This window comes from Heterocephalus glaber, unplaced genomic scaffold, assembly GCF_053883595.1.
Source record: "Heterocephalus glaber isolate CG9 unplaced genomic scaffold, H.glaber_assembly_v1.0 deba00000621, whole genome shotgun sequence".
Taxonomy (NCBI): domain Eukaryota; kingdom Metazoa; phylum Chordata; class Mammalia; order Rodentia; family Bathyergidae; genus Heterocephalus; species Heterocephalus glaber.
This window is the reverse complement of record NW_028258153.1, coordinates 29,064,548-29,091,929: the sequence shown is the minus strand read 5'-3', so window position 1 is coordinate 29,091,929 and position 27,382 is coordinate 29,064,548. Positions and strand designations below refer to the sequence as shown.

The 27,382-nt window shown below is 49.7% G+C and overlaps 2 protein-coding genes and 1 pseudogene across 4 annotated transcripts; all 3 read right to left on the bottom strand.

Annotated features, from left to right (window-relative positions):
• Ndufb2 (NADH:ubiquinone oxidoreductase subunit B2) lies at window positions 1-8,352 on the bottom strand. The gene is made up of 4 exons (XM_004851284.4): window positions 8,165-8,352; window positions 4,197-4,341; window positions 2,409-2,511; window positions 1-79 (listed from the first exon to the last, which is right to left on the bottom strand). Exons 1-3 carry the CDS (start codon window positions 8,260-8,262, stop codon window positions 2,437-2,439), a joined length of 318 nt encoding a protein of 105 aa, XP_004851341.1. The 5' UTR covers window positions 8,263-8,352; the 3' UTR covers window positions 1-79; window positions 2,409-2,436.
• A 4-nt stretch (window positions 8,353-8,356) lies between these two features.
• LOC101710095 (serine/threonine-protein phosphatase 2A regulatory subunit B'' subunit beta-like) lies at window positions 8,357-11,087 on the bottom strand (annotated as a pseudogene). The gene is made up of 2 exons (XR_015449216.1): window positions 9,770-11,087; window positions 8,357-9,731 (listed from the first exon to the last, which is right to left on the bottom strand). The product of XR_015449216.1 is annotated as a serine/threonine-protein phosphatase 2A regulatory subunit B'' subunit beta-like (transcript).
• Window positions 11,088-13,840: 2,753 nt separating this feature from the next.
• On the bottom strand, window positions 13,841-27,371 carry Adck2 (aarF domain containing kinase 2). 2 transcript variants are annotated; one of them, XM_021263701.2, is made up of 8 exons: window positions 26,256-27,371; window positions 25,103-25,249; window positions 23,649-23,777; window positions 22,494-22,589; window positions 20,298-20,537; window positions 19,083-19,211; window positions 18,923-18,976; window positions 13,841-14,746 (listed from the first exon to the last, which is right to left on the bottom strand). In XM_021263701.2, the coding sequence occupies exons 1-8, from the start codon at window positions 27,108-27,110 to the stop codon at window positions 14,633-14,635; spliced, it is 1,764 nt and encodes a 587-aa protein (XP_021119360.2). In that variant the 5' UTR covers window positions 27,111-27,371; the 3' UTR covers window positions 13,841-14,632. The 2 variants fall into 2 exon arrangements, with proteins under 2 accessions (XP_021119360.2, XP_004851415.2); XM_004851358.3 differs by lacking the exon at window positions 13,841-14,746 and adding an exon at window positions 16,981-17,453.
• Window positions 27,372-27,382: the final 11 nt, after the last annotated feature.

Below are 27,382 nucleotides of genomic sequence, written 5' to 3'. Positions count from 1 at the left end.
TTCTTGGCCAAACCACTTTAATTTACAACTTTAATGTACAATAGGAAGTCCATAATTTCTTGACATTCTCACCTTGCTCCTGTAAGAAAACAAAAGTAGAAAGCTTTAAGTACTTTTATATTTACTAATCCAGACCCATAGTTTTGTTTAACCAATTATTCAAAAATCTATTGAGCTCAGATCATGTGAGTAGACTTGTAGAGAAGAGAAGCAAAACCCTTTCTCTTAGTTTATATTTGTTGTCAAAATAATTAATTAATTAAAGGGCCAGGGATTTAGCTCAGCGGTGCCGCTGCCACCACTGCTGCCACCACTGCTGCCACCCTTACAAGTGCAAGGTCCCGAGTTTGATCCCCGGTACCAGAGGGGGAGAGAGAACTGGGTGTGGTGGTGCACGCCTGTAATCCCAGCACTTGGGAGGCTAAGGCAGGAGAATCTATGAGTTTGAGGCCAATGTAGGCTACATAGTGAATTCATGGCCAGCCTGAACTACATAGTGAGATCTTGTCTCAAAAAATCAACATCGAGCTGGGGATTTAGCTCAGTGGCACCGTGCCTGACTCTTGCAAGCACAAGATCCTGAGTTTGATCTCTGGTACCAAAAAAAAACCCAACATGGGCCGGGGATTTAGCTCAGCAGTTTCGCCGTGTGCTGCGCAAGCGCAAGGACCCGAGTTGGATCCCCGGTACCCAAAAAAAAAAAAAATCCCCAACATGTCAGGTGTGATGGCATGTGCCTGTAATTCTGGCACTTGTGAGGCTGAGGGGGCAGGCTCGCCAGGAGTTGGAGGTCATCCTGGGCTACATACTGGCCAGCCTGAACTACACAGACCCTGTCAAAAAAACCCACAACCAAAAGAAAAACTGTGAATGCGTGTGTAGGAAACCCTAAGAAATTTGTAGGAACACAGGAAGAGATTAGTGTTGGCAAACACATTAACATCAAAGGCCCAAGAGCCCTCTTAAGGGCTGGGACCTCTGACTCCATATGCTAAGATAAGAGACAAAGGAGGCTGTAGAACAGCCAATCCCCATGGCCATATTTTATCCCACCCTCCAACTGCCTACAGACCCCAAAACTACTGTGATTTTGTCAATAAGTTGCTTCTAATTAAAATTATAATGGCAATCCTAACAGTATTACTTGATAGGGACACCTAACTATCATTTAATGCTTCCTGTATAAAAAGTTTCAAGGTGTTTGAGGGATTTGGGGAATTTTGTTTTGTTTTGTGATAGTCTTATTCTGTAATTCAGGCTGGCCTTGAACTCATTATGTTGCCCAGGCTGGCCTCGAACTCATGGTGACCCTCCTGCCTCAGCCTCCTAAGTGCTAGGATTACAGGCATGTTCCACCATGCTTGGCTAATTTTCAAGGTATTTTTGAACAACAGCAATTGTTATAATAAAAATGTGTTAAATGAGAATGTCTTGGGAGGGAAAAAGGAAGGAACAAGAAATAAAGTGAAAATAGAAGGGAAAAAATGGAAACAAAGCTTTTGTACACAGGGAGGGGAGGGGGCTTAAGGGGGGAAATGAGATAAAATAAAATTTATTGGAAAAAAAAGGGCTGGGGATTTAGCTCAGTGGTGCCCTGCCTGCCTCACAAGCGCAAGGTCCTGAGTTTGATCCCTGGTAACGCAAATGAAAAAAGAAAAAAGAATGTCTTACCCCTGAGGTTTTGTGGAGAAAAGAAAACTTTCTAATACTTGCCTTTTAAAAGAAGAAAAGCTCTTGACTTCCTCACCTGGAAAATTAAAAGCCTATATATCCTTTCTTGTTTAAAGCATTAATTTCGTTAGAGTTGACTTCCACAGTGACACTCCACATGCTGGACGTTTCCATTAAGTACTGAGAGGAGAGGAGTCCTTGCCTTCTGCAGCTAATACTGTGGGAAGGTCCCAGCTGTCCTGGGCCTGGCACAGAACTGACAGAATCAGTCTTTCTGTTTTGTTTTCACGCTGTGGACTGAACCCAGGGCAGGCAGAATTGGTCTCAATATGACTTTGATTAAAGAATGAGACCCGAAAACTGTAACCTAACTTAGGAAAAACTAATTTTTAAAAATATTCAATGAAGGGCCGGGGATTTAGCTCAGTGGTTTCACCGCCTGCTGCGCAAGCGGCAAGAACCCGAGTTCGATCCCTGGTACCAAAAAAAAAAAATTCAATGAAAAGGAAGATGAGATTAAAGGAAGAAGAGGACAGCACATATGAAAAATAAATGAAGATATAGTATGGCAGAAATTAGACACATAACGATTAATTGTGCTTCAGGCTGTTAGAATATGCAGTTTCCACAAGACGATCAGAGGTACAAAGTCAAAACAAACATTTATGACAAAAGGTAAATGAGACTTTAAAAATAGGAACTCAGAAGAAGAAAAGTAACAGGAACTCAGGACATACTTTCTTATAAGGAGGTGAGTCCATATTTTCAGTCTTCATCATCAGGAGGGATACCTAATTCTTCATCTGTCCACTGCGAAGGGTCTGGATATGTGAAGTGACCCTGGTGACAATCATTCAAAAGAAAGAATAAAGTCAGGAATCCATACTAGTTGCCATTAACTAAGTTGTGAATGAAATCATAAAGGAAAAAAAACCAGTAATAAAGTTAACTGCCATATATGCAGCCCCTAGGCTGGGCGTGGTGATGCACACCTATAATTCTGGCACTCAGGAGGCTGAGGCAGGAGGATCTCTGCAAGTACAAGGCCAGCCTGGGCTACACTGTGAGACCCTGCCTCAAAAATAAACAAACAAACAAACAAAACCATATATGCAGCCCCTGACACACCAGGGGAACAAACTCTCCTTTAACTATGTGATGGCCCAGCTCTTTAATCTGTAATTATGCATGGGGGCCATTTCCAGGTCCCAGCATAAGCCAATGGTATGTCTGTGATGGATAGCAGTGGGAAGTGAAGGCAACAGATTTCAGAGATACTCCACATCTCAGCAATGCCTTGAAGTCCTGGAAAAATACAAGTGTTTCATTCACCAGGCCTAGTGCTGCACACCTGTAGGCTGAGGCAGGAAGATCACTATGAGTTCAAGGCCAGCATGAACAGAGTGAGACCCTGTCTCAAAAAAAGCAAAAAAATTACAAGTGTTTCAGAGCTGGGTGTGGTGTGGAATACCTGTGATCCCAGCACTCTGGAGGCTGAGGCAGGAGGATCACTGAGAGTTTGAGGCCAGCCTAAATTACAGAGCAAGACCCTATCTCAATACTGTTTCAAATTCTCCTGTTGTTCCTGCTGTGAGGTGTGGGAGCCTCAGGTGAACACAAGCACCTTCAATCCTGGGCTAGAGGCAAAGCTGGGTACATCATAACCTGGTGCCTACAGCCACCTCTACTCCTGACAGCTGACCTATAGTCGAACCGGAGGTTCACAGACACCCAATCAGCCCCTTCTTGATACAAGGGAACAGAGGAGTTCTACGAGAAATGGGCAACCTGATGCTTCCAACACTTGTATAATGTTTAAATGGAAGATATTCTTCCTATCCTGAAAATTAAGCCCAAGTATACAAAAATCCAAAGTATTCTGGATTTCAATGTCTTTTCTGGTTATTGTTTTGTTCTGTTTTGTTTTTTGATGCTAGGGATTGAGATTCATGCAAGATTTCATGGAGGGTAAACACATACTCAACCACTGAGCCACACATCCAGCCCCAGAGTTGAGTGTCAAACCAGTCATTTCCTAGAGAACAGAGTCTATGCAAATACGATGGATGAAAGCTCCGCTGAGTCTAACTACATGCTAGAAAGTCAGCAATAACTAACTTCCCTCTCAACAGAGACTAACCCACATCTCTTCCACCCAACCCTGGCCACCCTGGTCCTCTGTGCAGAGTAGAGGACACCTGTCATTTAAAGAAACTGAAATGTGGAATATAGCCCAGAAATGAACTGTAATTAAAAGGTAAAAGAATTTCTAGTCTCCTTTCCAAATATGGCAATCTAACAGAAACCATGAGACACAGACCATCTCGATGAACATTATCATGTAAACTAGTTCAGGAGGCAACAAGTTGCATAAATAACAGGATTCTTGCACATACATATGGGCAATATGGTGATGAAGGGATGTACTCACACAGAAAAATGGTCCTCAAACAGAAAAATAAGCTACTACTTATTACTTACTGCCCCTGCTCCAAAAAGGAGGGGAATTACTCTCTCATACTTACCAACACAGCTTCCGAGTCATGCCAGAAGTGCCAGAGAATCCAGAACCACATGAATCCACTTAAGACCTCAGCCCGGATCACCTCATACCTGGTGGGCTGGGGAAACGCTCTGTAATAGGGCTGGGCATGCGCACCACCAGCAGCACTAGAAGACAGAACACAGTGGGAAACACTTGCTATATACTTTCTAAGTAGTAAGTCACCCAAAGCTTCTGAGTTTCATCTCTTCCACCAAAATACAGACTGATAAAGGTCCACAATCCTGTGGCATACTTTTTAGCTTGCTTTAAACAGAGCAGCAAAAATGTCAGCACTGACAGGCTAATTATGGTTTTCATTTAGTGAATATTCATTATTTTGCACCAGAAATGTGAATGCATTGATTATGGGGTGCTAGTCCCAAAAGTTTTGGTTAAGAGACTGTGAACCTGGAGTAAGTCACTAATTTATCCAGAAAAAATAAACTAATTTTGTCCTGTTTCGGAAACAACACACATCCTCTTCTCCTATTGCATTCTTTATTGAAAGACTACCACATAGGGAAAGAGGACTCACAAATCGTCATATGCTAATAGCTCCAAACAAGGCAAAGAACCTGAAACACTAAGTTTGAGTAAGGTTTCTGTTTTATTTTTTTCACTTAGATGCTTTTGACAAGTTGGGGCATATAATCCATAAAGGACTGTTTATTCATTGGATTATAATTATTATCGGTCGACTCTGACAACGTAATTTATATTTAATGAAGGTAAAAAATCCACTTCACCTCGGAGTGGTGGCTTATCCCTGTAGTCCTAGCACTCAGGAGGCTGAGGCAGGAGGATAGCTGCAAATTCAAGGCCAGCCTGAACTACACAGTGAGACTCTGTCTTAACAACAAAAAAATGAAATAGGGGCTGGGGATTTAGCTCAGTGGCATGGTGCCTGCCTCACAAGCACAAGGTCCTGAGTTCAATCCCTGGTACTGCAAAAAAAAAAAAAGAAAACTAAAAGTGCTCTTCAGCAGCTATATATATGTTAATACACAGAAAAGTCTACAAAAACTTAATTCCTATATAAAATTTGTTCCCCAATTTCAGTCCAGGTAATAATCAGCTTACAATATTCTCTTGTACAACACTTTGCAAAAGTGCAGTAAAATTTCCTGTTTTCATAATATGCTATTGATTTTGTAATTTAGTTTGTTTTCGGTACTGGGAATTAAACTCAGGACCTTGTGCTTGCCCGGCAGGTGTGGCACCACCGAGCTACATCCTCGGCCCTTGTGGTGTTGATTTTGAACAGCAAAATTCCTATGGTTCTTGACACCTAGGACTGTTTTTATTATCTTCTCCCACTTTAAAAGATTATTAGCAGTTATCTGAGTGTTTATTATGTGACAGGTACCACACTAAACATTCTGTAACCATTACTGTATCTCATTTAATTTTCCTAGGGCTGGGGATTTAGCTCAGTGGCACTGTGACTGCCTTGCAAGCGCAAGGTCGAGTTCAATCCCCAGTTCCAAAAATAAAAATAAAATAAAATAAATCATTTAATTTTCCTAACAACCTTATGATTATAGGATCTATCTCAGGATCTGTAAGGTTGTTATGAGACAGATCCTAAAATTGTTCTACAAACTTAGACACCAGTACTGCTTGATGTCAAAGGCTAAGATCTTAACTATTACTACAAACACCATTAGTCATTTTTTTCATTTTCTGAATCAAATCTTGGGCTAGAGATATAGCTCAGTAGTAAAGCGCTTGCCTAGCATGCATAAAGCCCTGGGTTCCATCCCAAGCAACACTACATTTTTTACATTCTAGCCAAGTGCTCTGTCATTGAGCTACATTTCCCAGCCCTTGTAAAAAAAATTTTATTAGTGCCAATTACTTTGATAAAATATAGGGTTTCTATGTGTTTTCATACATACATACATATATTTCTTATCATACCCCCTCCCCCCTTTTGTTCTCCTTACACCCTCCCCACAACCCATCCTTTCCAAATTTTATTTTGAAACATAAGTTCATTGAGTTGCCCAGACTGGCCTTGAACTTGCGATCCTTCTGCCTCAGTTTCCCAAGAAGCTGAGATTACAACCATGGACCACCAACCTTGGCAGGATACAACTCTGAATTGGAATTTCAATCAGCAAGATAAAATTCTTACCATACAACTGATTCCATTTTTGTATGAATATTTACTCAATATATGTAACACTTACTTGGAAAGCTCTATGTAAAGTCTTAATAATTAGTTATGGATGGTCTAAGAGGTTATTTTCCTGTACGGTTATGTGTGGATACACTATACATATTTTTTTCACATACTGTTTCTATAATGGTCTCATATACCAATTATACTTAATAGTATTTACTCAGGATCTATCTGCATATATTGCATTTTGTAAACATCATGTGGAACAATTCATATTGTAACAACAAATTTCTTCCTTGATAATAAAAACAGTCCTAGGTAATGTGTCAAGAAGCATAGGAATTTTGCTGTTCAAACCTAGGAACATGGATGTATCAATAAAACTCATTAAAATAATGCTAGGATTATAGTTCAACCCATCCTAGCAACTCTCCACGTTTCTTTTATTGCTAGAATGATATTTTTTAACCATAAATTAAAATAGTCACTGACTGCAAAGTAGAAATCTTTTTGAACAATGATTCCAAAGTGCTCTATTTTAGAAAAGAACCCATGGCATAACAACTGTCACGATTAAGGGATGCAAAAATTCAACAAACACCTAAATGACTGTGTTATGATCTGAACCATGTTAGCTGTACTGTGGCAACTAAATACCCTGGGCAATCTTTCAAAGCTTAAAAAAAAGGTATTTTTAAAAATTTGTTTTCCAAATATCACCCACCTGCTACAAAAATAAGGTCTCTACCAAAAGCACAATGCAAGTAAAAACAAAGCCTGCGCCTGGTGATGCAGCTTAGTGGAAGAGCACTAGCCTAGTGGGCCCTGGAGCCCCTAGTCGATCCTCTGCACTCCGAAACCGCGGATAGGGGCTGGGAATATGGCAAAGGACAAGTTTAAGGCTGGAGATGTTGCTCAGTGGTAAAGCATCTGCGGAGTGTGGGCGAGTTTGATCTCCAGCGCCGCAGGCGAGGAGGAGAAAAAGCGTGAGAACCAAGCTAGCGCAGAAGCTGGGAGTCATCAGGAGTCCCTGAACTTTCACCCTGACAGCTACAAAAGGCTCTTGGGCCAGGAGACGTGTACTGGAAAGGGTCTAATTATCAGAACCCTGAGTATAGCTGCAGCCCCATAGTAAAAGGATGAATGAGAAACCTTGGGGAAGGAAACCGGAATTAGTTGCCGGAAGCCAGTCAAGTAGGTTTGCACCCAAATTCACACTACGTGGGTTGGACCTTTGTGGTCCAAAAACCCCACCCAAGAATTTAAAGTGATCTTTGGTTGGTGGCGCCCTCAGGCTACGAGAAGCAAGACCTCAAAGAATCCAACAGATAAAAAGTTCCAAGGAAAACTATCTCACAAAAAATAAGACACTCTTGAGTCTCGTAGGAAAAAAACAAAATAGGAAAGGGCCGGGGATTTAGCTCAGTGGCGCCGCTCCTGCCTCGCAAGCGCAAGGTCTTGACTTCGAAGCCTGGTACGGGGGCGGGGGGGGGGGGGGACACAATATGCAAAGAAATAACGGCTATTCCAACCTAGGATTTTTGAGTATCAAGTCTAAAAAAAAAAAACAGACGGTATTACTTTCCTGCTTTGAGGGCTCCACTGGCTGCCTATGCTTCTTTGGTAAAATCCTACTCGTCTCTGAGCTCGTCACCACCTTCCCACACCACCCCAGGTTCCACTTCCCATCCGGACGGACCACAAAACCCAGCATGCCTCGCGCTGAGCCCACACAGGGACGCGCCTCTCCCGGCTCCGGCCTCAAGGTGAGCGCGTCCGAGCGCGGGCCTTCCGCCAGAGCCCTCGCCAACACCCCAACTCACTGACGGACTCCACTGCCTCCCGCTGCCCGCGCTCGGTAACCTCGAAAGAGGCGGCCTCCGACGCGCGAGAAAGGCACCAGCCAGGTCAGAGCTGACATACTCCCGGCGTCCGACCCCTGTCCCAGGCCACCCCGCCCCGCTGATATCACTCGTCGGCGCCGCGCGTGTCGTGACGTTAATACGCCGCCCATCTCCAAGGAGGTGGCGCAGGCGCGTTAGACCTCTTCTAGGGGTGGTTGGCGAGGGCCGCGTGGCCGAACGACTTCTCTTTGGCGGTTGTTTGAAGGCTCCCGAAGGGAGGCAGAGTCCGACCTAGGGCCCGCCTCGTCACTCGGTTTGGCGAGGAGCGCCTCTTCCTTGTTACGCCTGAGCCGAGAAACTTCCAACACTAACTCTGAGCTTCGGTTGATCGAGATGTTTTCTAATGTGCACCAGCCATGCTGTCTGCCCCTCCTATAGTAATGACCTTCTGGACCCTCGTGGCCAGCGCCAAATCCTTTCGGAACCTGTTTTTAAAAATCCCTAAATTCTTTATTCAAAAATACCACAAAAAATGCCATCCACACACGTGGAGCGGTCAGCCTCACACGCTGCCGCGTCCATGAGGAGTCCACACGGCCACTGGCCTGCACCCCCGCAAGCTTGGGGGACGCCGTGGCCACCGCACCCAGGGTCCGTGGAATGTCCAGGCAACCCACGAACGTCATGAGCAGGTGTGTGTCATCGAGATAGCGCCTGACTCCAAGGTTGGCCATGGGGGCTGCTGTGTCACCAACACACGTGTCTGAGGAATAAATAAAGCCTTTTCTTCCATGCAAGGTCGGCACTCCCACGGAAGAGAGCGTGGTGGTGGATGTTCCTGTAAGGGTCCCCTCAGGCCAGGGGATGTCACAGCGGCTCCAGGTCTTGTCGCACATGTGTAGTCCTACAGGTCCACATCCCCCAGTGGAGATGGTTCCTCAAAGAAGGGCCTTCGGGCCAGCATGTACCGCTGTCCTTCCAGCTTCTGGTCCACAGGGCTCAGCTCCACCTCGTACCCAGCATCCCAGGGCTGGCCTGCAGCCTCCTGGGCCACCAGGATTTATTTCTCAGCAGCAAACCTCTCCCAGTCAGAAAGCTGTGGACCCTCATGGTTTTTCTCCCTGAGCAGGGACGCCTGTTCCCTCTGCCCGTGATCCAGGTACTTCTCGATGTTGAAGAAGACTAAGAAGATGCTGGCCATCTTGCACTGCTTCAGGCTGTACAGTGTGATCCTCCCTGGACACTGTGGCTTGACAGGGTCCACCCTCTGGCACAGGCCATCCTGGAAGGGCAGCACTTTGATGCTCAGGCTGTCTAGCTACCCACACTTCTCCCCATGGAAGAACTCCACTCAGATGTGGACAACACCCAGTCCCCATCCAAGTCCATGCAGCAGAACCAGTACTTGATGCTAGTCAGGGTTTTCTTGGCCTCTTCAGAGACGAAAAACAGATTAAGTCGGTGTAGCTGATCTTCCTCTCCTTCTATACCTTCCTCCCTCATGTCAGAGCTCCTGAGAAGATCCTATCAATAACCTTGTCATGTACCAAAAAAAAAAAGATAAAAATAAAAAATAACCTTGTCAGAAATGGTTGTGCCCAGCCAAGTCCTGCATGTCAATGAAGAGGTGGTGGTCAGTGTTGAGCTCCCAGAACTTGCAGTAGATGAAATAGAAGTGCTGGTAAGAAAAGAACTCTGACAGCTGGTTAGTGTCCACTTCCTCTTCCAGCCATGTTCTGCAGGAAATTCCTCCTCTGCAGCTCTGTGAATGTGATCCTTCTGGACCAGGACCTGTTGATCTGTGGTGATGTAGCAGGGGTGAACTCAAGAGACCTCCTTCAGGAAGGATAGGCCCAGGTGTGTGTTCACCATATCCTGCAGGAAGGGCACAAAGTCCTGCACCAAATAGTTGCAGCCAGGACTCGAGCAGATGCACAAACCTGGCCATGAACTTGTGGGCAGACACAGAGCCAGTGCACTTTCAAAAAGTTAATTCCTTGTACTCTTCTGTCCGCCAAGAGGCTCACAGCCATATTGTTAGCCTTGTTTCAGTGGTGATCTGCGAACCGATACTAAACAGCAGCCAGTGGTTCTCAGATATCAGCCATGGACTGGTGGAATTAAAATCACCTGAGAAACCCAACCCCCAGCTACTCAAATTAAGTCCGGGGAGGGCCACAGTCTGCCTTGAGAAGGCTCTTAACACCTTGATCCTTATCCAGCCCTGGATTCTTGGCCTTTGTCTCTTCATATCACCTTCTAGTCAATCCTGCATTGTCTCCAGCCCTCTCTGAACCACCCCCTCCAAATTTGTAGGTCTCCCATGATGAGTTGTAGTTGTTCTCAGAATCTCTAGGTTTAGTTAAATTATACATTTAGCCTTCCTCCTAGGCGGGGTGGTGCATGCCTATAATCCCAGCACTAGGGAGGGTGAGGGAGGAGGATCGCCACAAGTTCAAGGCCAGCCTGAACTGCATAGCGAGACCCAGTCTCATAAAATAAATAAATTTAGCCTGCCAGCCAGACATGATGGTGTATACCTGTAATCCCACCAGGAGGATCACCATGAGTTTGAGGCCAGCCTGAACTCCATAGACCCTGTCTCAAAAAGAAACCAAAGTTTTTTTAAAAATAAACTTAGTGGGGCCAGGGATTTAGCTCAGTGGTTTCGCTGCCTGCTGCGCAAGCACAAGGACCCAAGTTCGATCCCCGGTACCAAAAATAAATAAACTTAGTGGGCCGGGTATTTAGCTCAGTGGTTCCACTGCCTGCCTCACAAGCGCAAGGACTGGAGCAATCCCTGGTACCAAATAAATAAATAAATAAAAATAAACTTAGCCTGCCAGTCTCAGACCTTGGAGACCTCACTTTCTTTTTTTTCTTTTTCTTTTTTTTGGTACCCAGGGCCTCATGCTTGTCAGGCAAGTGCTGCGCCACTGAGCAACATCCCTGGCCCACTTTGAAATGGATCTACATGCTCAGTTTCATGGTCTTGCACACTGAAGACCACACTCACAGTCACAAGAATGAGAAAAAGGATACTGGTGAAGAGAAGTGTAGACCTGAGTTTAGGGATTTGACCTCACTGAATATGACTGAAGATACTATTCCTTTTATGCCAAGAGATGAGGCTCCACGTGCCCTTTATGTGACATGGGACAGAAGTTAAACCTACATAAATCCCATGACTGCTGAGCTGCCACAGACCCTTGTGAACAGCCTAGGATTGATGCCCTGATGCTGTAGGATTCTCTGCCCTTGTAATTTCTAAGTGGTGCTTAAATTAGGAGATGGCACCTGCTATTTTCTGGATGAAAGTTCACTTTCCTGTTTATAGGCAACAGAGTGGCCTTCTCTGGGCACTAGTCACTGGTGACGTACAGACCTGTAAGGAAGCCCATGAACTGGGAAGACAGGGGTTGTTAGTCCTTGCTGCAAAGCTCACTGTCCAAGTGACACAGCTGCCTGGCTCCTGAAGAAAAAGGCTGTGATCCAAGGCCACAGAACAAAGCTTGGATAAGAAAGAACACAGAAAGCCAGGTGTGGTGGTATGTACTTGTAATCCCAGCACTTGGGAGGCTGAAGTAGGAGGATTGCCCCAAGTTCAAGGCCAGCCTGGACTACATAGTGAGACCCTGACTTTAAAAAGGTTGGTGGGGGGACAAACAATTTGAGTTTGAAGATCTGGAGTTCAAACTTTACTTTGCCATTTAACTATGAATTTGGACAAATCACTTTACCCCTCATCTGACTGCGAGTCATTTAAAATGGGAGGCTGAGGCAGGATTACAAGTTGGAGTTCAGTCTAAGCAACATATCTACTTAGAATGGCCCGGGATTTAGCTCAGTGTTTCCACCTCCTGCCTTTCAAGCGCAATATCCCAAGTTCGATCCCGGTACCAAATAATAATAATAATAATGTTTGGGCTGGGGATTTAGCTCTGTGGTTCCAGTGTCTGCCTTGCAAGCACAAGGTCCTGAGTTCAATCCCCGGTACCCCCCCCAAAAAAAACCCCATCTACTTAGAGCCTGTCTCAAAAAGGAGGTGCAATGTATCTCAGTACAACAGCCCTGGTTCTATCCCCAGTGCTCACACTCACACAAAGATACTATCCAGCCCACAGCATGTACTCAGGAAATTTTTATTACTTCATTTTTCTTTCCTTCCTTTCCTAATAGTAAAGTAATTCAGGTGAACCCAAATTTGTTCTTCCTCCCCATGTACTAAATTACCAAAACAAAAATCTCAACTTACTGCTTGCTGTTTCAAAAGTAATGTTGATCTATATAGATAATTTGTGAGTCCTTGGCTTTAATGTTTTGCATCACACATTCTGGTTTTTTACTATAAAGAAGATTATGGTCTCAAACTGTCAGCAATACAGAAGTGAAGCATAGCTGTTCTCTAGATGTGTTCTATGAACTGCAAGGTCAGATAGCCCTCCCTGGCCCTCCATGCTCCATGGGGCTGTGTTTGAGTTCTCAGATGAGCACCGTTTGAGTGGCTGCATTTCAAAAGGTGACCAAGGGCTGCCAAGCCCTGCAATGCAAATCAGATTCCCAGTGTGACTGTAACATACCTGACACCAGACTCCGTGACTTAACATCCAGGTCTAATCCCTGACCACAAAGCTACTCCAGAGCTGGGAACAAAGGAAACCCAGGGGTGGGGCATGATGGTGCACATCTGTCATCCCTCAGGAGGCTGAGGCAGGAAGATCACAGAGTTTGAGGTCAGCCTGGACTACATAGTGAGAACTTGTCTTAAAAAAAAACAGGAATAGGGCCAGCCAGGGATTTAGCTCAGTGGTTCATGTCTGCCACGCAAGGTCTGGAGTTCAATCCCCTCCCGAGTTCAATCCCCGATACCAAAAAAAAAAAAAAACGAGATAAGGAGAAAAAAAAGGTGACAAAGCTCATGTTTGGAAAGAAGAAAGGAAGTTGTGGCTTGAGCAACACCAGGCAAACCCTGCGCTTTCTGCTGGGGAGGGGACTCAGTCATGATCTCTCTCTAGGAGGTGCTGCACTCCCACACTACCTGCTCCTACCCAAGGAAGCAGCCTTTCTCCTTAAAAGATGTGTGATGAGTCAAATTCAGTTTTGAAGATATTGAGGCTCAACTTCAAGCCCACCCTGGACAACTTAGCAACTTAGAGAGACCTTGTCTCAAAATACAATACAGGACAAAAAAAAACCAAGGCCAGGGATGTAACTCAGTGCAAAGGCCCTTGGTTCAGTCCCCAGTACCACAAACCAAAAACTTAACTAAAACTTTTTTTTAATAAAGTTTTAAAATTTTTTAAAGGCCAGAGCTGGGTATGTTGGCTAATCATGAATGTTGTAGGATCATGAATTTGAGCCCAGCCTGGGCAATTTAGCAACTTAATGAGACCCTGTCTCAAAAACTTTTTTTTGTTGTTACCAGGGATTGAACTCGGGACTTCCTGCTTGCAAGGCACGCGGCAGAACCACTGAGCTAAATCCCCCAGCCCACAAAAACTTTAACACTTGGCTTGGTGGCTCATCCCTATAATCCCAGTGCTTGAGAGGCTGAGGCAGGAGGATTGCCATGAGTTCGAGGCCAGTGTGGACTACACAGTGAGACCCTATCTCAAAAAACTTTAAAAAAAAATTTTTAAAGGACTGGAGATATAGCTTAGTGTGATGGCCCTGGGGTCAATCCTCAGTACACAAAGAAAAAAATTTGAAGTACCCTAAGTGTTTTTTGTTTTTTGGTGCCGGGGATTGAACTCGGGTCCTTGTACTTGTGAGGCAAGCAGCAGAACCACTGAGCTAAATCCCCGGCCCTAACCTAAGTGTTTTAAATTGAAGATTTTTATTTTAAGATACTGTTTTTAAAACAGGACAGTTGCCTATCTGAAAGTACACCTGTTACTGCTTTGCTCCTCTTCAGCACTGCCAACTTCGCTTTCCTGGCTGCAGGATCCACTCCTGGCGATCAGAGACCCTTGGTCCAGCAGCCTGGCATCAGACCCACCCAGTGGGACCTTGTGATGCCAGAGGATCCCAAGGGGCCACACCCGGATTCCTGCCTCGTAGAAAGTGCAGTGACATCTTGGCATGGTTCATAGAGGGTGGCAGAACATACACCACAGATGGATTCTGTGAACCTGATTCAAGGAAAGGCAGGTGAAGGAGGCACCTGCTGTTTGTGCCGACCCAGGGTGAGTGGATGTGGGCCTGGCACAGGGATCACCTCCCTGGCTGGCAGCCCCTCCAGGCCACTCAGAGCCACCCTTGCCTGCTCAGAAGCCCCCCTGGGTACACGGGAAGTAAACAGCATGTCTAAGCAGTGAATGGTCACACACCTGTGGTCTCAGCAGGCAGAGGCAGAAGAAGCACTGCAAGTTCAAGGCCAGCCTGAACCACATTATTCTCTCAAAATACAATAATTAAATAACCACTCTACAGGTGGACCCCACACCCTCACGTCCACGTCAGCTGAGCATCACACTGGCTCTGACAGTCCAGACAGGGACTACCACAGGGCAGGCAGTGGCCATCACCCATTTGTTCACTTCCAGTCACTCCAGGGGACCGCTGCAGACAACAAGACCTTGGTGAGAAGGGCACAGCAATACACTGTACATTGACAGTAACGAGAACAAACCCTCACAGACAGATACACTGAATGTCCTGCAGAGAAACTACCATCTAAGCCAGTGCACAGGCACAGGGACACAGCCACCCATGCCTGTAACTGCAGCACTGGGGCAGGCTGAGGCATGAGGACCGCCATGAGTCTGAGGCCAGCCTTGTAGCAAAACCTTGTTTCAAAAAAATATTTTTAAGGGGGGCTGAGGGTGGTAGAGCACCACTGGGTTTGATCTCCAGTACTACAAAAAAAAAAAAAAAAGGGCAGAACAATTCTGTTCCTGCTCTTAGTTGTCAGCCACATTAACCACTGTTTCTTTTGTTCTTGTTTTGTTTTTGTTTGTTTGTTTGCAGGGCTGGGGATTGAACCCAAGGGCTTGTGTGGGCTAGGTCAGGGTTCTACCACTGAGCCACCTCCCCAGCCCCACTATCACCTTTTATTTTACCTTGCAAAAAAGTCTAGCAAGAACTCAACCAAAAATGTTAAAAATTGTCAAGATAATTCAAAGTGCAGTGAAGTTTGCCCTAATTTTATATTGTGCCCTGAGTGATGTTACTAGTGGTAGCACCTATATAAAAAGTGTAAATGTGTGTGCATGTGTTTTCAATGTTTTTTTTTTTTTTTGGTATCGGGGATCGAACTCAGGACCTTGCGTTTGCAAGGCAGGTGGCAGCACCACTGAGCTAAATCCCTGGCCCTGTTTTCAACTTTTTACCAATAAGAATATACAATTTTGGCCTGGGGATTTAGCTCAGTGCTTCTGGCACCTGCCTCGAAAGCACAAGGTCCTGAGTTCGATCCCCTGTACCAAAAAAAAAAGAATACACAATTTTTTTGGAAGGTCCGGCATGGTGTGGCATACAAGTAATCCCAGCACTTGGGAGGCTGAGGCAGATCACTGCAAGGTCAAGGCCAGCCTGAACTACACAGTGAGACCCTGTGTCAAAAAAAAAAAAATTTTTTTAAATACAATTTAAAAAATAGGGGCAGGGCATGGTAGCACATTTCTGTAATCCCACTATTACAGATAGGCAAGTCAGGCAGAAGACACAGGCAGCCAGGGAGGCACAGGGCCCAGTTAGACCAGGACGACCAGGCCTTAGCAGATGAGCAGGAGCCTGTGGTCAACAGTCAACAAGAACCAGGTGGACAGTTAAGTCCAGGGTGTAACAAGTGACATAACAGCAAGATGACAACTCTGCTCCTACCTAGTTGGAAAACATTTTCTCCTTCTCACTTTGTTCTTTTAATGGAGACCTTGGATAGGAGACAGACCACGAGGCCCCTGCAGACACAGGCTCCATGCCCAGACTTTTCATTGGCCTATTTCTGGTTTAAGTAAGCTGCCTTTAGTCCTACAGGTTGACGTTAGTTTGACTTGGTGTGGTCTGACCCCTGGTCAATTTCTGGTATAAAAACTCCTAGGGCCAGGGATTTAGCTCAGTGTTCCACCTCCTGCCTCGGAAGCAGAAGGAGTCCAGTTCAATCCCTGGTACCAAAAGAAAAAAAAAAGAAAAAGAAAAACTTCTAGATAGAGACCCCATGGCAACCCACTTTCAGGTCCCCTTCCAACTACTGGGAGCTATTTCTTCTTAATAAACCTTCCTCCTGGCCAGGTGTGGTGGTACACACCTATAATCCCAGCACTCAGGAGGCTGAGGCAGGAGGGTTGCCATGATTTTGAGGCCAGAATGAACTACATAGTTTAAGGCCAGACTGAGCAACACAGCAAGACCCTGTCTTAAAAAAACAAAATATGGCTGGGGATTCAGCTCAGTGGCTTCACTGCCTGCTGTGCAAGCTCAAGGACTCGAGTTCGATCCTTGGTACCAAAAAAAAAAAAAAAAAAATAGGGCCGGGGGGTTTAGCTCAGTGGTTCCACTGCCTGCCCTCCAAGCAGAAGGACCAGAGCCCGATCGCTGGTACCAAAAAAAAAAAAAAAAAAAAAACAAACCCAAAGTAAACCTTCCTCCCATCCACCTCCTTTGTCCTCAACTTCACTCTCTGACCTCTTCAGACATGGACCTAGATTATGCCATTATACCAGCAATCGGGAGGCTGAGGCAGGAGGATCACCATGAGTTTGAAACCAGCCTGGACACATAGTTCAAAGCTAGCTTGAACTACATATTGAGAACTAGTCTCAAAAAAAAGAAAGGAAAACACAAGACTACAGGAATTTATGGCATTTTTTAACCTAAATGTCAGGGTTCCAGAACCACCAGTAGGATCCACCTGACCAGGGAGTATAGTGGTTAAAAAAAAAACCAAGAAAACAAAACAACTGTGTGTATTTGTCCTCCTCCATGAGCCATTTTCTCAGAATCGGTGTCCTCAGCCCCATTTCCACTGTCCCAGCTCCTGCTACTGAGTGCACAGGCCCCTCCCTCCTTCACCCCTCCAGTGACCCCGAGCTGTGTAGACCCTGGGCTAGGGCAGCGGGAGGAAATGGCATTCCTCACGAGCCTCAAGCACCTTGGCAGCAGCCTTTGGTTCCCCGGGTAACACTTGTCAGGCACGGGCCATGGACCCGGGGAGGAGGAAAGGCCTGGCTGCCTCCAGGATGTCCAGCTTGGGGTCCAGCGAGCGGCCCAGCCCCTCTAGCACCATGATGGCGAACACAATGGAGGCAAAGTTGCTCTCCAGCTTCACCTGTAACAAAAGAAAGCATCTGTTCCTCCTGACACCACTCATGAAGACACATCCCTGCCCCCCACCGTGTCACCACTGGTGGGACTTTGACCTCCTACCTAACGCACCTCCCTCGTCCCAGCGTTTCCCGTACCTCTCACCCCAGAACCAGAGCAGCTCGGCCCAGTGAGACAGCTAGGCCTCTCGGGGCCCCAGACAATGGGCCCCCACTCCTACCCAGGCTTCTTCCTAGTCCACTTTTTGGGCACACAATGGTTGCCTTCCTCGAATGTTGCTGGTGCACAGATGTAACACTCTTACTTCTACCGCTTACCCTGTGCTTCTTCCCCTCCATCTCTCGGTCTCCTTCATATTTGCAAAAGATCTAGCTCCTCGTTTCCTATGATCTATCTTCTACTTTGCTCTTTATGCTGTGGGGTTCTCATCTAAGAGAAACCATGTGATATTTAAGCTTGTGTGTCTGATTAATTTCACTTAGCATTAAGATCTCAAGGTGCATCCACTTTCCTACAAATGACTCAGCTTTATCCTTCTTTATACCAAGTAGTACTCCATGGTGTGTAAATGCCACATTTTTGTCGGGAGCAATGCTACATAATTTTAGGGAAAACTCATTTGATTAGGCCTAGTTCTCCTGCCTACAGGCCAGCTATGGCATTTCAAAACAGGATTCCTTTGGTCTCTGGTTACGTTAGTTTCTCCCCAGTACTGAATGAAAGGTGAGGCAAGATTTTGTCTTTGCTGCCCAGAGCAGCACTGATCAGGCCCAAAGCTCAGCTGCTTCTCCAAGTCTCATTTTTCTACCTTTCCTGCATAATAAGTTAATTCACCTTGTGCTGCCATGGCTCGCAGGAGACTAGGGCTCACTGCAGAGGTTCTAGCAATGTCTCCCTTCCCTGTTCCCTGCACATTTCCTTTATCCTTTCATCTGTTGATGGACATAGAGTCAGGCTCAACTTTACCCCAGGTAGGAAGAGCAATGTGTGACCTACATGAGTACCAAGTTCACTGCCAGGACCTTGTGCTTGCCCTGCCATTGAGCTACACATTGAGCTCTTTGTTAGTTAGTTAGTTAGTTGAGACAGGGTCTTGCTATGTAGTTCAGGCTGGCCTTGAACCTTCAGTAATCCTCCTGCCCCACCTTCCTGGAGTGCTAGGACTACAGGTGTCCACTACCACACCCAGCTTTGCCCCTTTATTTTTATTTTGAGACATGGTCTCGCTAAACTGCTAGATCTTCCTGCCTCAGCCTCCCAAGTAGCTTGGATTACAGTTGTGCACCACCGCACCTGGCTGTTTTTACATTTTTAAGTACATTTTCTCTAGATCTAAGTGTCACAGGTACTCAGACTGACCGCAAAGACCTGCCCAGCTCTGAAGGAAGGCCCCGAGTTGCCTGTGATGGAGACCCATCCTGTCTCATGTCCCCACCGGCTTCCCCAGTGATAACCCCTCTCCTAGGGCCTCACCTTGTGAGTCATCAGCAACTTGAAGACACTGGAGAGGAGCCTGGAGACGTGCAGCTGGGAAGGGGAACAAGCCAGGGACAGATGGTGGAGCCTCCTGCTGCCACCTCCCCACGCTGAGGCTCCCTAGAAGTCCGCTCCCTCAGCCCTGCGCTCCACCCACCTTCTCCAGGGTGACGCTGTTCCTCCGGGCCTGGGTCACCAGCGCTGCCATCTCCACCTTGAACCCCTCCACGTCCCTGCACTCACTGGCCCGGGCATGACGCAGTATCAGCTCAGCCACTCTGCGGCCCTGGAAGATGCCAACAAAAGCAGCTTGCTCAAGCTGAGCTGGCAAAAACCAGAGCGGGGAAAGGCCACCAGTTTCTGAGGTACCTGCAGGCCAGGAGTCACCTCTGGTCCTCAAAGCAGGGTCAAGGCAAGGTGGTGCCAGTCTCCTCAGCCATCCTGGGGCCCCAGGGCACCCATGGGTCCTGCTGAATGCCTGGCCCAGCCCCCAGCCACCAGGTCCCCCGAGCTGGGCTCCTCCTTGTTCCCCAGGACTCCACTGACCAAAGCCCCGAGGTCTCCTTAGACAGCCCATCCCAGGGGCCATCTGAGTGCCTGTCACCTCCTGCAGCATAGTCCTGGGAACCCAGCTCTTCCTCTGGGGACTGTGACCTTTGTCCTTCACCCAACCTGTCCACAGAACAGGTTGTCCATAGAACAGTGCCCGCGGCACTGTACCCTGGTGTTAACAGGGGACATGAGCTGGCTTCAGGCTCCAGTTTGTGCTTGGCCCCTCAGGAACCACCTAAGTAGGACTTGTATCTTTTTTAAAAAAATGTTTTTAAAGATAGGGTCGCCCTATCCAGTCCATGTCAGCCCTGCATTCACTATGAGCCCAGGCTGGCCTCAAACTTGTTATCCTCCTGTCTCAGTCTCCTGAGTGCTAGAATGACAGGCTTGTACCACCACACCCAGCTAAATAGGCTTGGCCCCAATGATGCCTTTTCTTTATACAACAATGCCGGCCCCCTGGGGCCCCTCTAGGTCACAGGTCCCAATGTGTTCTGCCCCATGCAGGGATCACATTCTCCATACTGTGGCTTCTTCCCAGCTGGCCACCCTGCAGCACAAGGCACAGATGGGGACAGCCACTACTTGGTCAAACTGGCACCAGGCATGGGGGTGGGCACCAGGCATGGATGCGCATGCCTGTCATCTTAGCACTCAGGAGGGTGAGGCAGGAGGATCACGAGTTCAAGGCCAGCCTGGGCTACCTAGTAAGTTAGGCCCAGCCTAAGTTACATGCAGCCTTGCAGTCCCTACAGAGAAGTAGGCTGAGGACTGCATCAAGGCACAGCCAGCCTGCAGGATGCCGCCCAGCGGGTCTCACCTGGCCCAGCACCACGGCCAGGAACACAGCCCGGAAGTTCCTCAGGTCGGCGGCCTGCAGCTCAGCCACAATGCCAGCATCCAGCAGCACCAGACGCAGCGGGCACAGGGCTGGTGCCACAGCGACCACCAGCGGGTCACAGACATCCAGCTGCTCGAGGCCCGGGGACAGCCCATCAGTGCCCTGCACCAGGATGTTTCCAGGGTGCAGGTCCGCATGCACGAAGTTGTCCACGAATATCTGGAAGGGAACGTGCGGCTCGTGACCGGGCCACCCAGGACTGCCGAGGCACCCGCAGAACAAGCGTCACAGTGACAGAGAGCCTCCTGGGGCCTTGGCACAAGGGCACAGAGGGCTGGTGCTCACCAAGCCTCATCTGCAGGGCACCAGCTCAGGATCCGTGCAGGGACAACCAAGCTGTGCTTCTCAAGAGAAAAATTATTTTCAAAACAATGAGCAAACCAGACTATTTTTTCTTTAAAATTTGAGTCATTAATGTTCTAATTTAAGAAAAATTACCGATTCCTTGTTTAAATGTTTTATCTAGAGCTCTATCCCCTGGCCCCGGAACTGATGGAACCTAGGGCCTGTGCACAGAGCTATGTCCCCAGCCCCTTCTGTATTGTTTGAGACAGGGTCTCGCTATATTGCCCGGTTGCCCAGGCTGCCTTGAGCTTGCAATCCTCCTGTCTCAGCCTAATCCCATGGCTAGGATTACAGGTGTGTGCTACCATGCCCAGCTGAACTACATTTCTTCAAAAACAGTTCAAACAGCTGGGCAGTGGCACAAACCTATATCCCAGTTTGCAGGAGGATCGCCTGAGTCCAGGAGTTGGAGAGCAGCTTGGGCAACATAGCAAGACCTCATCTCAAGAAAAAGAAAAAAGGTTCATACATCAGACTTTCCCTCACTGCCACTGATAAAGCTTGTGGTGAGGGACAGTCATTACCAGCCACCAGCAGTCCTTCCTTAGGGGCTGAGGGCAGTGACCCAGGTCCCTTACCCAGCCAGCTGGACCCTGTCACCCATGCCTCAGCCACCGTCTTCTGTCCCAGGCCCCAGATTAGCTGGCACCTTCTCTATGTTCTTCCCAGGTATGATGCCATGACTAACATGGCACAGCCGCACCAGGTCCTCGGGGACATCAACTGGTGTTCACGGTGCAGTGCCACCAGCCAGGCACTTGAAGAGAAAGCCTGTGGGCCAAGGAAGTAACCTGCCTCAGTCTCCCCTCCCTGCCCCAGTGCTAGGCAGCGGAGCTGAGGTCAGAATCCAGGCTGGTACGACAGCGCTGTCCCAGGCTCCTCATCACCAGGCGCTGTCCCTGTGCTGCCCGCCACCTGCTGTGCTTCCTGAGCAGTCCCTCCTAGGCCCAGGGCACCAATGTGATGCCTCCACATCCACTGCAAGCCTCCTGTCCCCAGCCTCTGCCTGTGTCCTGGGGAACAGACCAGCTTCTCTGCTCCCAACGATGCAGAGCCTCCAAACCCCCTCATCCCCACTGGGCTTTCTCAATTCTGTGCTTCTCAATTCGCACGTCGGGAAGCAGAGGGCTGGCTGGTAGCCAGGGCTACCTACCCTGGCCATGACAACCCGGCACGGCCCCAGTGTGGCCCAATGATAGCCCCACAGGAATGTCCACTCCAGTCTTTATGGGAGGGAAAAGCCCTCCTGGCGAGGCGAGGCGAGGCCCACACAGCTTAGCCCTGCAGAGCCCTGGCTTCAGGGACAAGGCAAACAACCCTGCCAAGGGCTCCCAGAGATGGGGAGGCCCAACTTTGCTCAAGAACCAATGTCAGCCAGGGAATGGTGGTGCACGCCTGCAGTCCCAGTACTCGGGAGGCTGAGGCAGGAAGATTATCACGAGTTGAAGGCCAGCCTGGGCTACATAGGGACCCTATCTCTAAAGACTAAAACAACAAAGACTCAACATCAGCCCAATGTGGTGGTACATGCCTGTAATCCCAGCACTATGGGAAGCTGAGGCAGAAGAATCGAAAGTTTGAGCCCAGCGTGGGTAACAGAGACTGAGCAAGACCTTCTCTCAAAATAAAAAATAAAAAGGCTGAGGATAGAGCTCAGTGCAGAGGCCCTGGTTTCAACCCATTGTTAGAGACGTGCCTTGCTCAGCCCTTCCAAAGCACACAGAGCACAGGTCTCTGCTGGTCTCTGCTCTGCCCACACACCATGCTCACCATCTTCAGCAGCATGTTGATGCCCAGCCTCGCGATCCTCTGCTTCAGTTCTGCAGGGATCCCTGCCCGCTGGTAGCTGGACACAGGCACACTCTCCTGGAAGAGCAGGAGACAGGTTAGCCTGCCTGCTGCCCCATGCCATCCCCTGTCCCCTGCACACTGCCCCAGGGACAACTGGGCGCTGCCTTCCTGCTGACAGGGAGTGGACTCAGAGTCCGATCTTCTTATAGCAGCTTAGGAATCTGCCACCTGCACACTGGTTTTAACCTATTTACATTTCCTTTGTGTTTTTGTTTTTTGTGGTACTGGGGATCAACTCAGGACCTTGCGCTTGAGAGGCAGGCACAGGGCACCACTGAGCTAAATCCTGGCCCTGCTTTTTGTTTGTGAGACAAAGTCTCATTAAGTACCTCAGGGTGGCCTTGAACTCACTATGTAGCCCAGGCTGGACTCAAACTTGAGGCCACCCTCCTGCCTCAGCCTCCTAAGCACCGGGATTGCAGGTATGCACACCACTACACCCGGCTCTATTTCCCTTCTGTGGCCACTTCTCAAAGGACAAGTCCCAGGGGCTCATTGGGAGGAAACCCATGGACTCTGCTGGTGCTGAGAGCTAGCAGGAATCAGCCAACAGGGCAGGGAGTGAGCTGGGACCTTGGGCAGGAAAATGCAGAAGGGAAGCCAGGACATGGGGAGCTGCTAAATAAGCCTTCATGTCACTTAGGTACCTCAATGGCAAAGCCACCACTGCGATGGACCTTGTCACCCCTCATGAACAAATAAGAAAAGGAAGGGCCAGAGAGGGCAAGCCACTTCCACCCTTCTCTAGGTCACTAGCAAATGGGATAGCAGAGGTCTGCAAATCTAAGGAGTCTGGAGGATGTAGTGGTGCACACTTGTGATCCCAGCAATCGGGAGGCTGGGGCAGGAGGTTTGCTGTGAGTTTGAGGCCAGCCTGGGCTACACAGTGAGTTCGAGGGCAGCCTGAACTACATAGCGAGACCCTGTCTCCAAAAAAAATAAATAAATAAAATCTAGGGAGTCTGAGGCCACAGGCAGGGCTATGCCTCTGCTCCTCCTGCCCAAGCTCCCCAGTCCTCCCTTGTTTCCAGACAGGGGTCCCCTCCAGAGGGAAGGGCACAGCCAGACTCTCACCTCATAGGTTTCTACCAAGACATCCCTGGTGACAAAGGGGCGCAAAGGTGTGGGGAACCTGACGGATGTCACATCCTGGAAGTTGCGCTGGAAGTGTTCTAGATTCCGCGCTTCGTAACGCAGGTCGATCTAGAGGAACAGAAAAGCAAGATGGGGCTTGCCTGGGCACAGGGACAGCCACAGCTGGCAGGTCAAACAGCTGTCCCCAAAGCCCCAAATCTCCACTCAAACTCCTGTCCGCTGCAGACAAGAGATGCCTGGTAGGATGTGGCCATCGCAGCTACTCCCTGGCTCCACCCAGATGGGTCCCTGTCCCCGGCATAGACTCTGTTGCCATCCCTGGCAGCCTGCACCCGTACCATTCCTGCCCTCTCCGTGCCATGCAGTCTGCATGCTGGGGCTGCAGCCACACAGGCTGGCTCCTCCACCTCAGGGCTGCCCTGCCTGACACCTGCTGCCCCGATGCTGCCACCACTAAGCTTACAACAGCCTTGCATTTGCCAGGCTCAAAAATCAACTCAGTTCTTTGCTATTTGTGGTACTGTAAATTGAACCCAAAGCCGCTCTACCCTGAACTACACCCCCAGCCCTTTTCCTTTTTGAGAGAGGGTCTCTCTAAATTGCCCAGGCTGACCTGGAACTTGCAGTCCTCCTGCCTCAGTCTCCAGAATAGCTGGTAGGACACTTGTGCCACCACATCCAGATTCATTTCAATCTTAATAAACCTCTCTAGACAGCCGATGCTGACCCTGATTTCCTCCCTAACTCCTCTTCTGGCCCCTGCCCTGCCCTCCCTGTCCATCTCATCCTGGCCAGGCCCCAGATCAGCCAATGCAGTTTCTCTCCCAACCCTCACATCCTCAGCTGGGCCTGGTAACAGCACCAGGTCCCCAGACTGACAAATTCTACTACAGCTGAAGTCTGTAGTAGAGAAGTCCACACCTTTTTTTTCTTTTCTGAGAGAAAGCCTTGCTAAATCACCCAGGCTGAGCTTGAACTCACAATCTTCCCACCTCAGCTGGGGTCACAGGCGTGTGTCACTGCACCTTGGTGAGTGTGCACTCCTTCAACTGACATTCAGGTGGGTCAGGATTCTGCCCCTGCTGCTGTCATGCCTCCTCCTTTCTCTGCCAATTCCAGCTCCAGCCTCACCCAATGCCAGCCCAGACCGCCTGTGCCCTCACTTTCCTTTGCCTCAGCCTTGGGCTGGGGTGGCCTGGCCGAGCCTGTCCCAACCTGCGGAGACCCTCGAAAAAATGTCCTGTGGTACCTGCAAATAGTTTCAGTTGCCCTCTGCTCCTGCGGGCTCCCTACTTCGGGGTCCAGGCTGGGAGCGGTGCCTGGCTGCAGGAAGCCTCTGGTTCTGCCCCTAGGTGCTCTTTGTTTTATCAGCTAGCATCACCCACCCTGACCACTCTCAGCTCACTGGAAGGAGAGCTGAGAGAAGCAGTCACCTGTTGGGTCATGAGCTTCTCAAATTCCTCCACGATCTCCAGCAGGCTGAGCCACTGGACTCCCGGCAGCAGCCCCAGGGCTTGGCTGCCCATCTTCAGCAGCAGCAGATCCACCTGCACCTGGGACAGCAGGCCTGGGTGCAGCACCTGCAGGGAGAGGAGGTCAGGAGCCGGTGCTGGGTGCCACCTGCAAAGGGGCCAGATGCCCTGGGTGACAGTTCCTCCACCCAGGCATCAAACTGCAACCCCTCCCTCCTCACTACCCAGGATCAGACAATTCACACCACCGTTCCTGGAAGCTGAGAAATAAAATAGCTTGCACGTAGCAAATACAAGTAAGATGACAGAACACAGGTTGAGCAGCCCTAATCCAAAAATCAGAAATCCAAATGCTCTAAGGTCTTTTTCTTTTTTGTGTGTGTACTGGGGATTGAACCCAGGGCTTTTACACTGAGCTACATCCCCAGCCCTTTTTGTTGTTGTTCATTTTGTTTTGTTTTGTTATCGCACTAGCCAGACAGCTGCTATGCCACTGAGCTAAATGCCCTCGCCCCAGCCCCCACCCCGGCCCTTCTTTTCAGACAGGGTCTCAAGAAAGTCACTAAGCTGCCCCGGCTGGGTTCAAACTTTCCGTCCTCCTGCCCCAGCCTCCCAGAGTGCTAGGATTACAGACACGCACCACCATGCCCGGCCAAAGTTCCAAAACTTTTTTTTTTTTTTTGGTACGGTACCGGGGATCGAACTTGGGACCTTGCGCTTGTGAGGCAGGCACCGGAACCACTGAGCTAAATCCCCGGCCCTCCAAAACTTTTTGAATACTGTACTGGAAATTTGTACACTGGACCTCATGTGATGGGTTGAACTCCTGACACAGGTGCACTAAAAATGCCCCAGGATTCTCTTCAGGCCATGTGTGTAAGGTATATATGAAACAAATCAATTTCCTGTTGAGTTGTGGGTGCCATTCCCAGGATATTTCATTTTGTATATGCAAATATTCCAAAATCCAAGGGCTCCTGTCCTTCCAGGCGTTCAGAGAACGGGCCTCTCTTGGTGGCTAGGCATGGAAGGCGGGCTGGGCTGACTATGGGGTGCGAGGGTTAGGGTTAGCACTGGAGATGGGCAGGGCTGGCTGACACTGAGAAGCACTCACTTTCACCGCCACCGGAACGAGGCCGTGTGGCCCACTCGGGGCGGTGGTGGGGAGCAGCAGCTGCTCTAGCAGGGCCTGGTCTGCGAGGTTCCCGGGGGGCCTCCGCTCCTTCCCAAGGCCCCCAAAGAGCGCGCGCAGCGCCTCTGTCGCCCCAGCTCCGGAGGGCTCACCCCGGCCCCTCGCGTCGCTTTGCTCCAGGAGGGCAGGGCTGGCGAACGCCTTGTACACTTGGGCCACGCAGCCCGAGCCCACCGGCTCGCGGGTCTCAAAGAAGAGGACGCGCCCCCAATCGTCCCCGAACGCCTGGCGCAGGAAGCGCTCTGTGTGTGCCCACGGGTGCGGGGCCACGCGGACGTGCAGCCTGGAGAAGTGAGCACAGAAGGCCTCGGAAAAGAGGTCGCGCCGGGTGCTGGCCCACTGGCCCAGCTTGATGCACGTGGGACCCGCGGCCTCGGTGGCCTTGAGCAGCAGACGCAGCCAGAGAGCGGCCAGGCCGGGAGCCAGGTAGGTGAGCGGGAGCAGCAGCAGCAGCGGCAGGAACCGCGCCAGGAGCGTGCCAGCGCGCAGCCACACGCGCGGCTGCAGGAGGACTCGGCGCCGCGGTCGCGCGTGGGCCCCCCACGGGAGCGCGTCCTCAGCTCGGCGCCCCGCCGGTGCCGCCTGCCCAGTTCGAGCCCCGTCCCCGGCGCCGCCCTCGGCTGAGACGAGCGCGGGCAGCGCGCCCAGCAGCAGCCAGTAGAGCCGGGCCCGGCGGGCGCGCCCTGGGGCCCCGAGGAGGCCAAGCTCCTGCGCGCGCCCCAGACCGGGCAGCCGCCACAGGCAGAGCCTGGCGGACAGGCGCCACGGCGTCCCCATCCCAGCCCGGCCGCCCGCCCGGGCCCTAGGGGACCCCCATGGCCGGCTACTCGGGGACCGCGCGGGGATGCTCAGCCCGCGTCGCCCCGAGGACACCCGGCCGGGCCCGAGGTCGCCGGTGCTGGGGGTGCGAAGGGACCGAGAGCCAGGCGGATGCCACCTGGCTGAGGCTGCGGAGCGCGGGGCGCCGCGCGGGATCGCGGGGCGCAAGACTCGCGCCGGGGCCGAGGTGCAGGGGCCACGGCGGGGGGGATCACGGCGCGCGGCCGGGA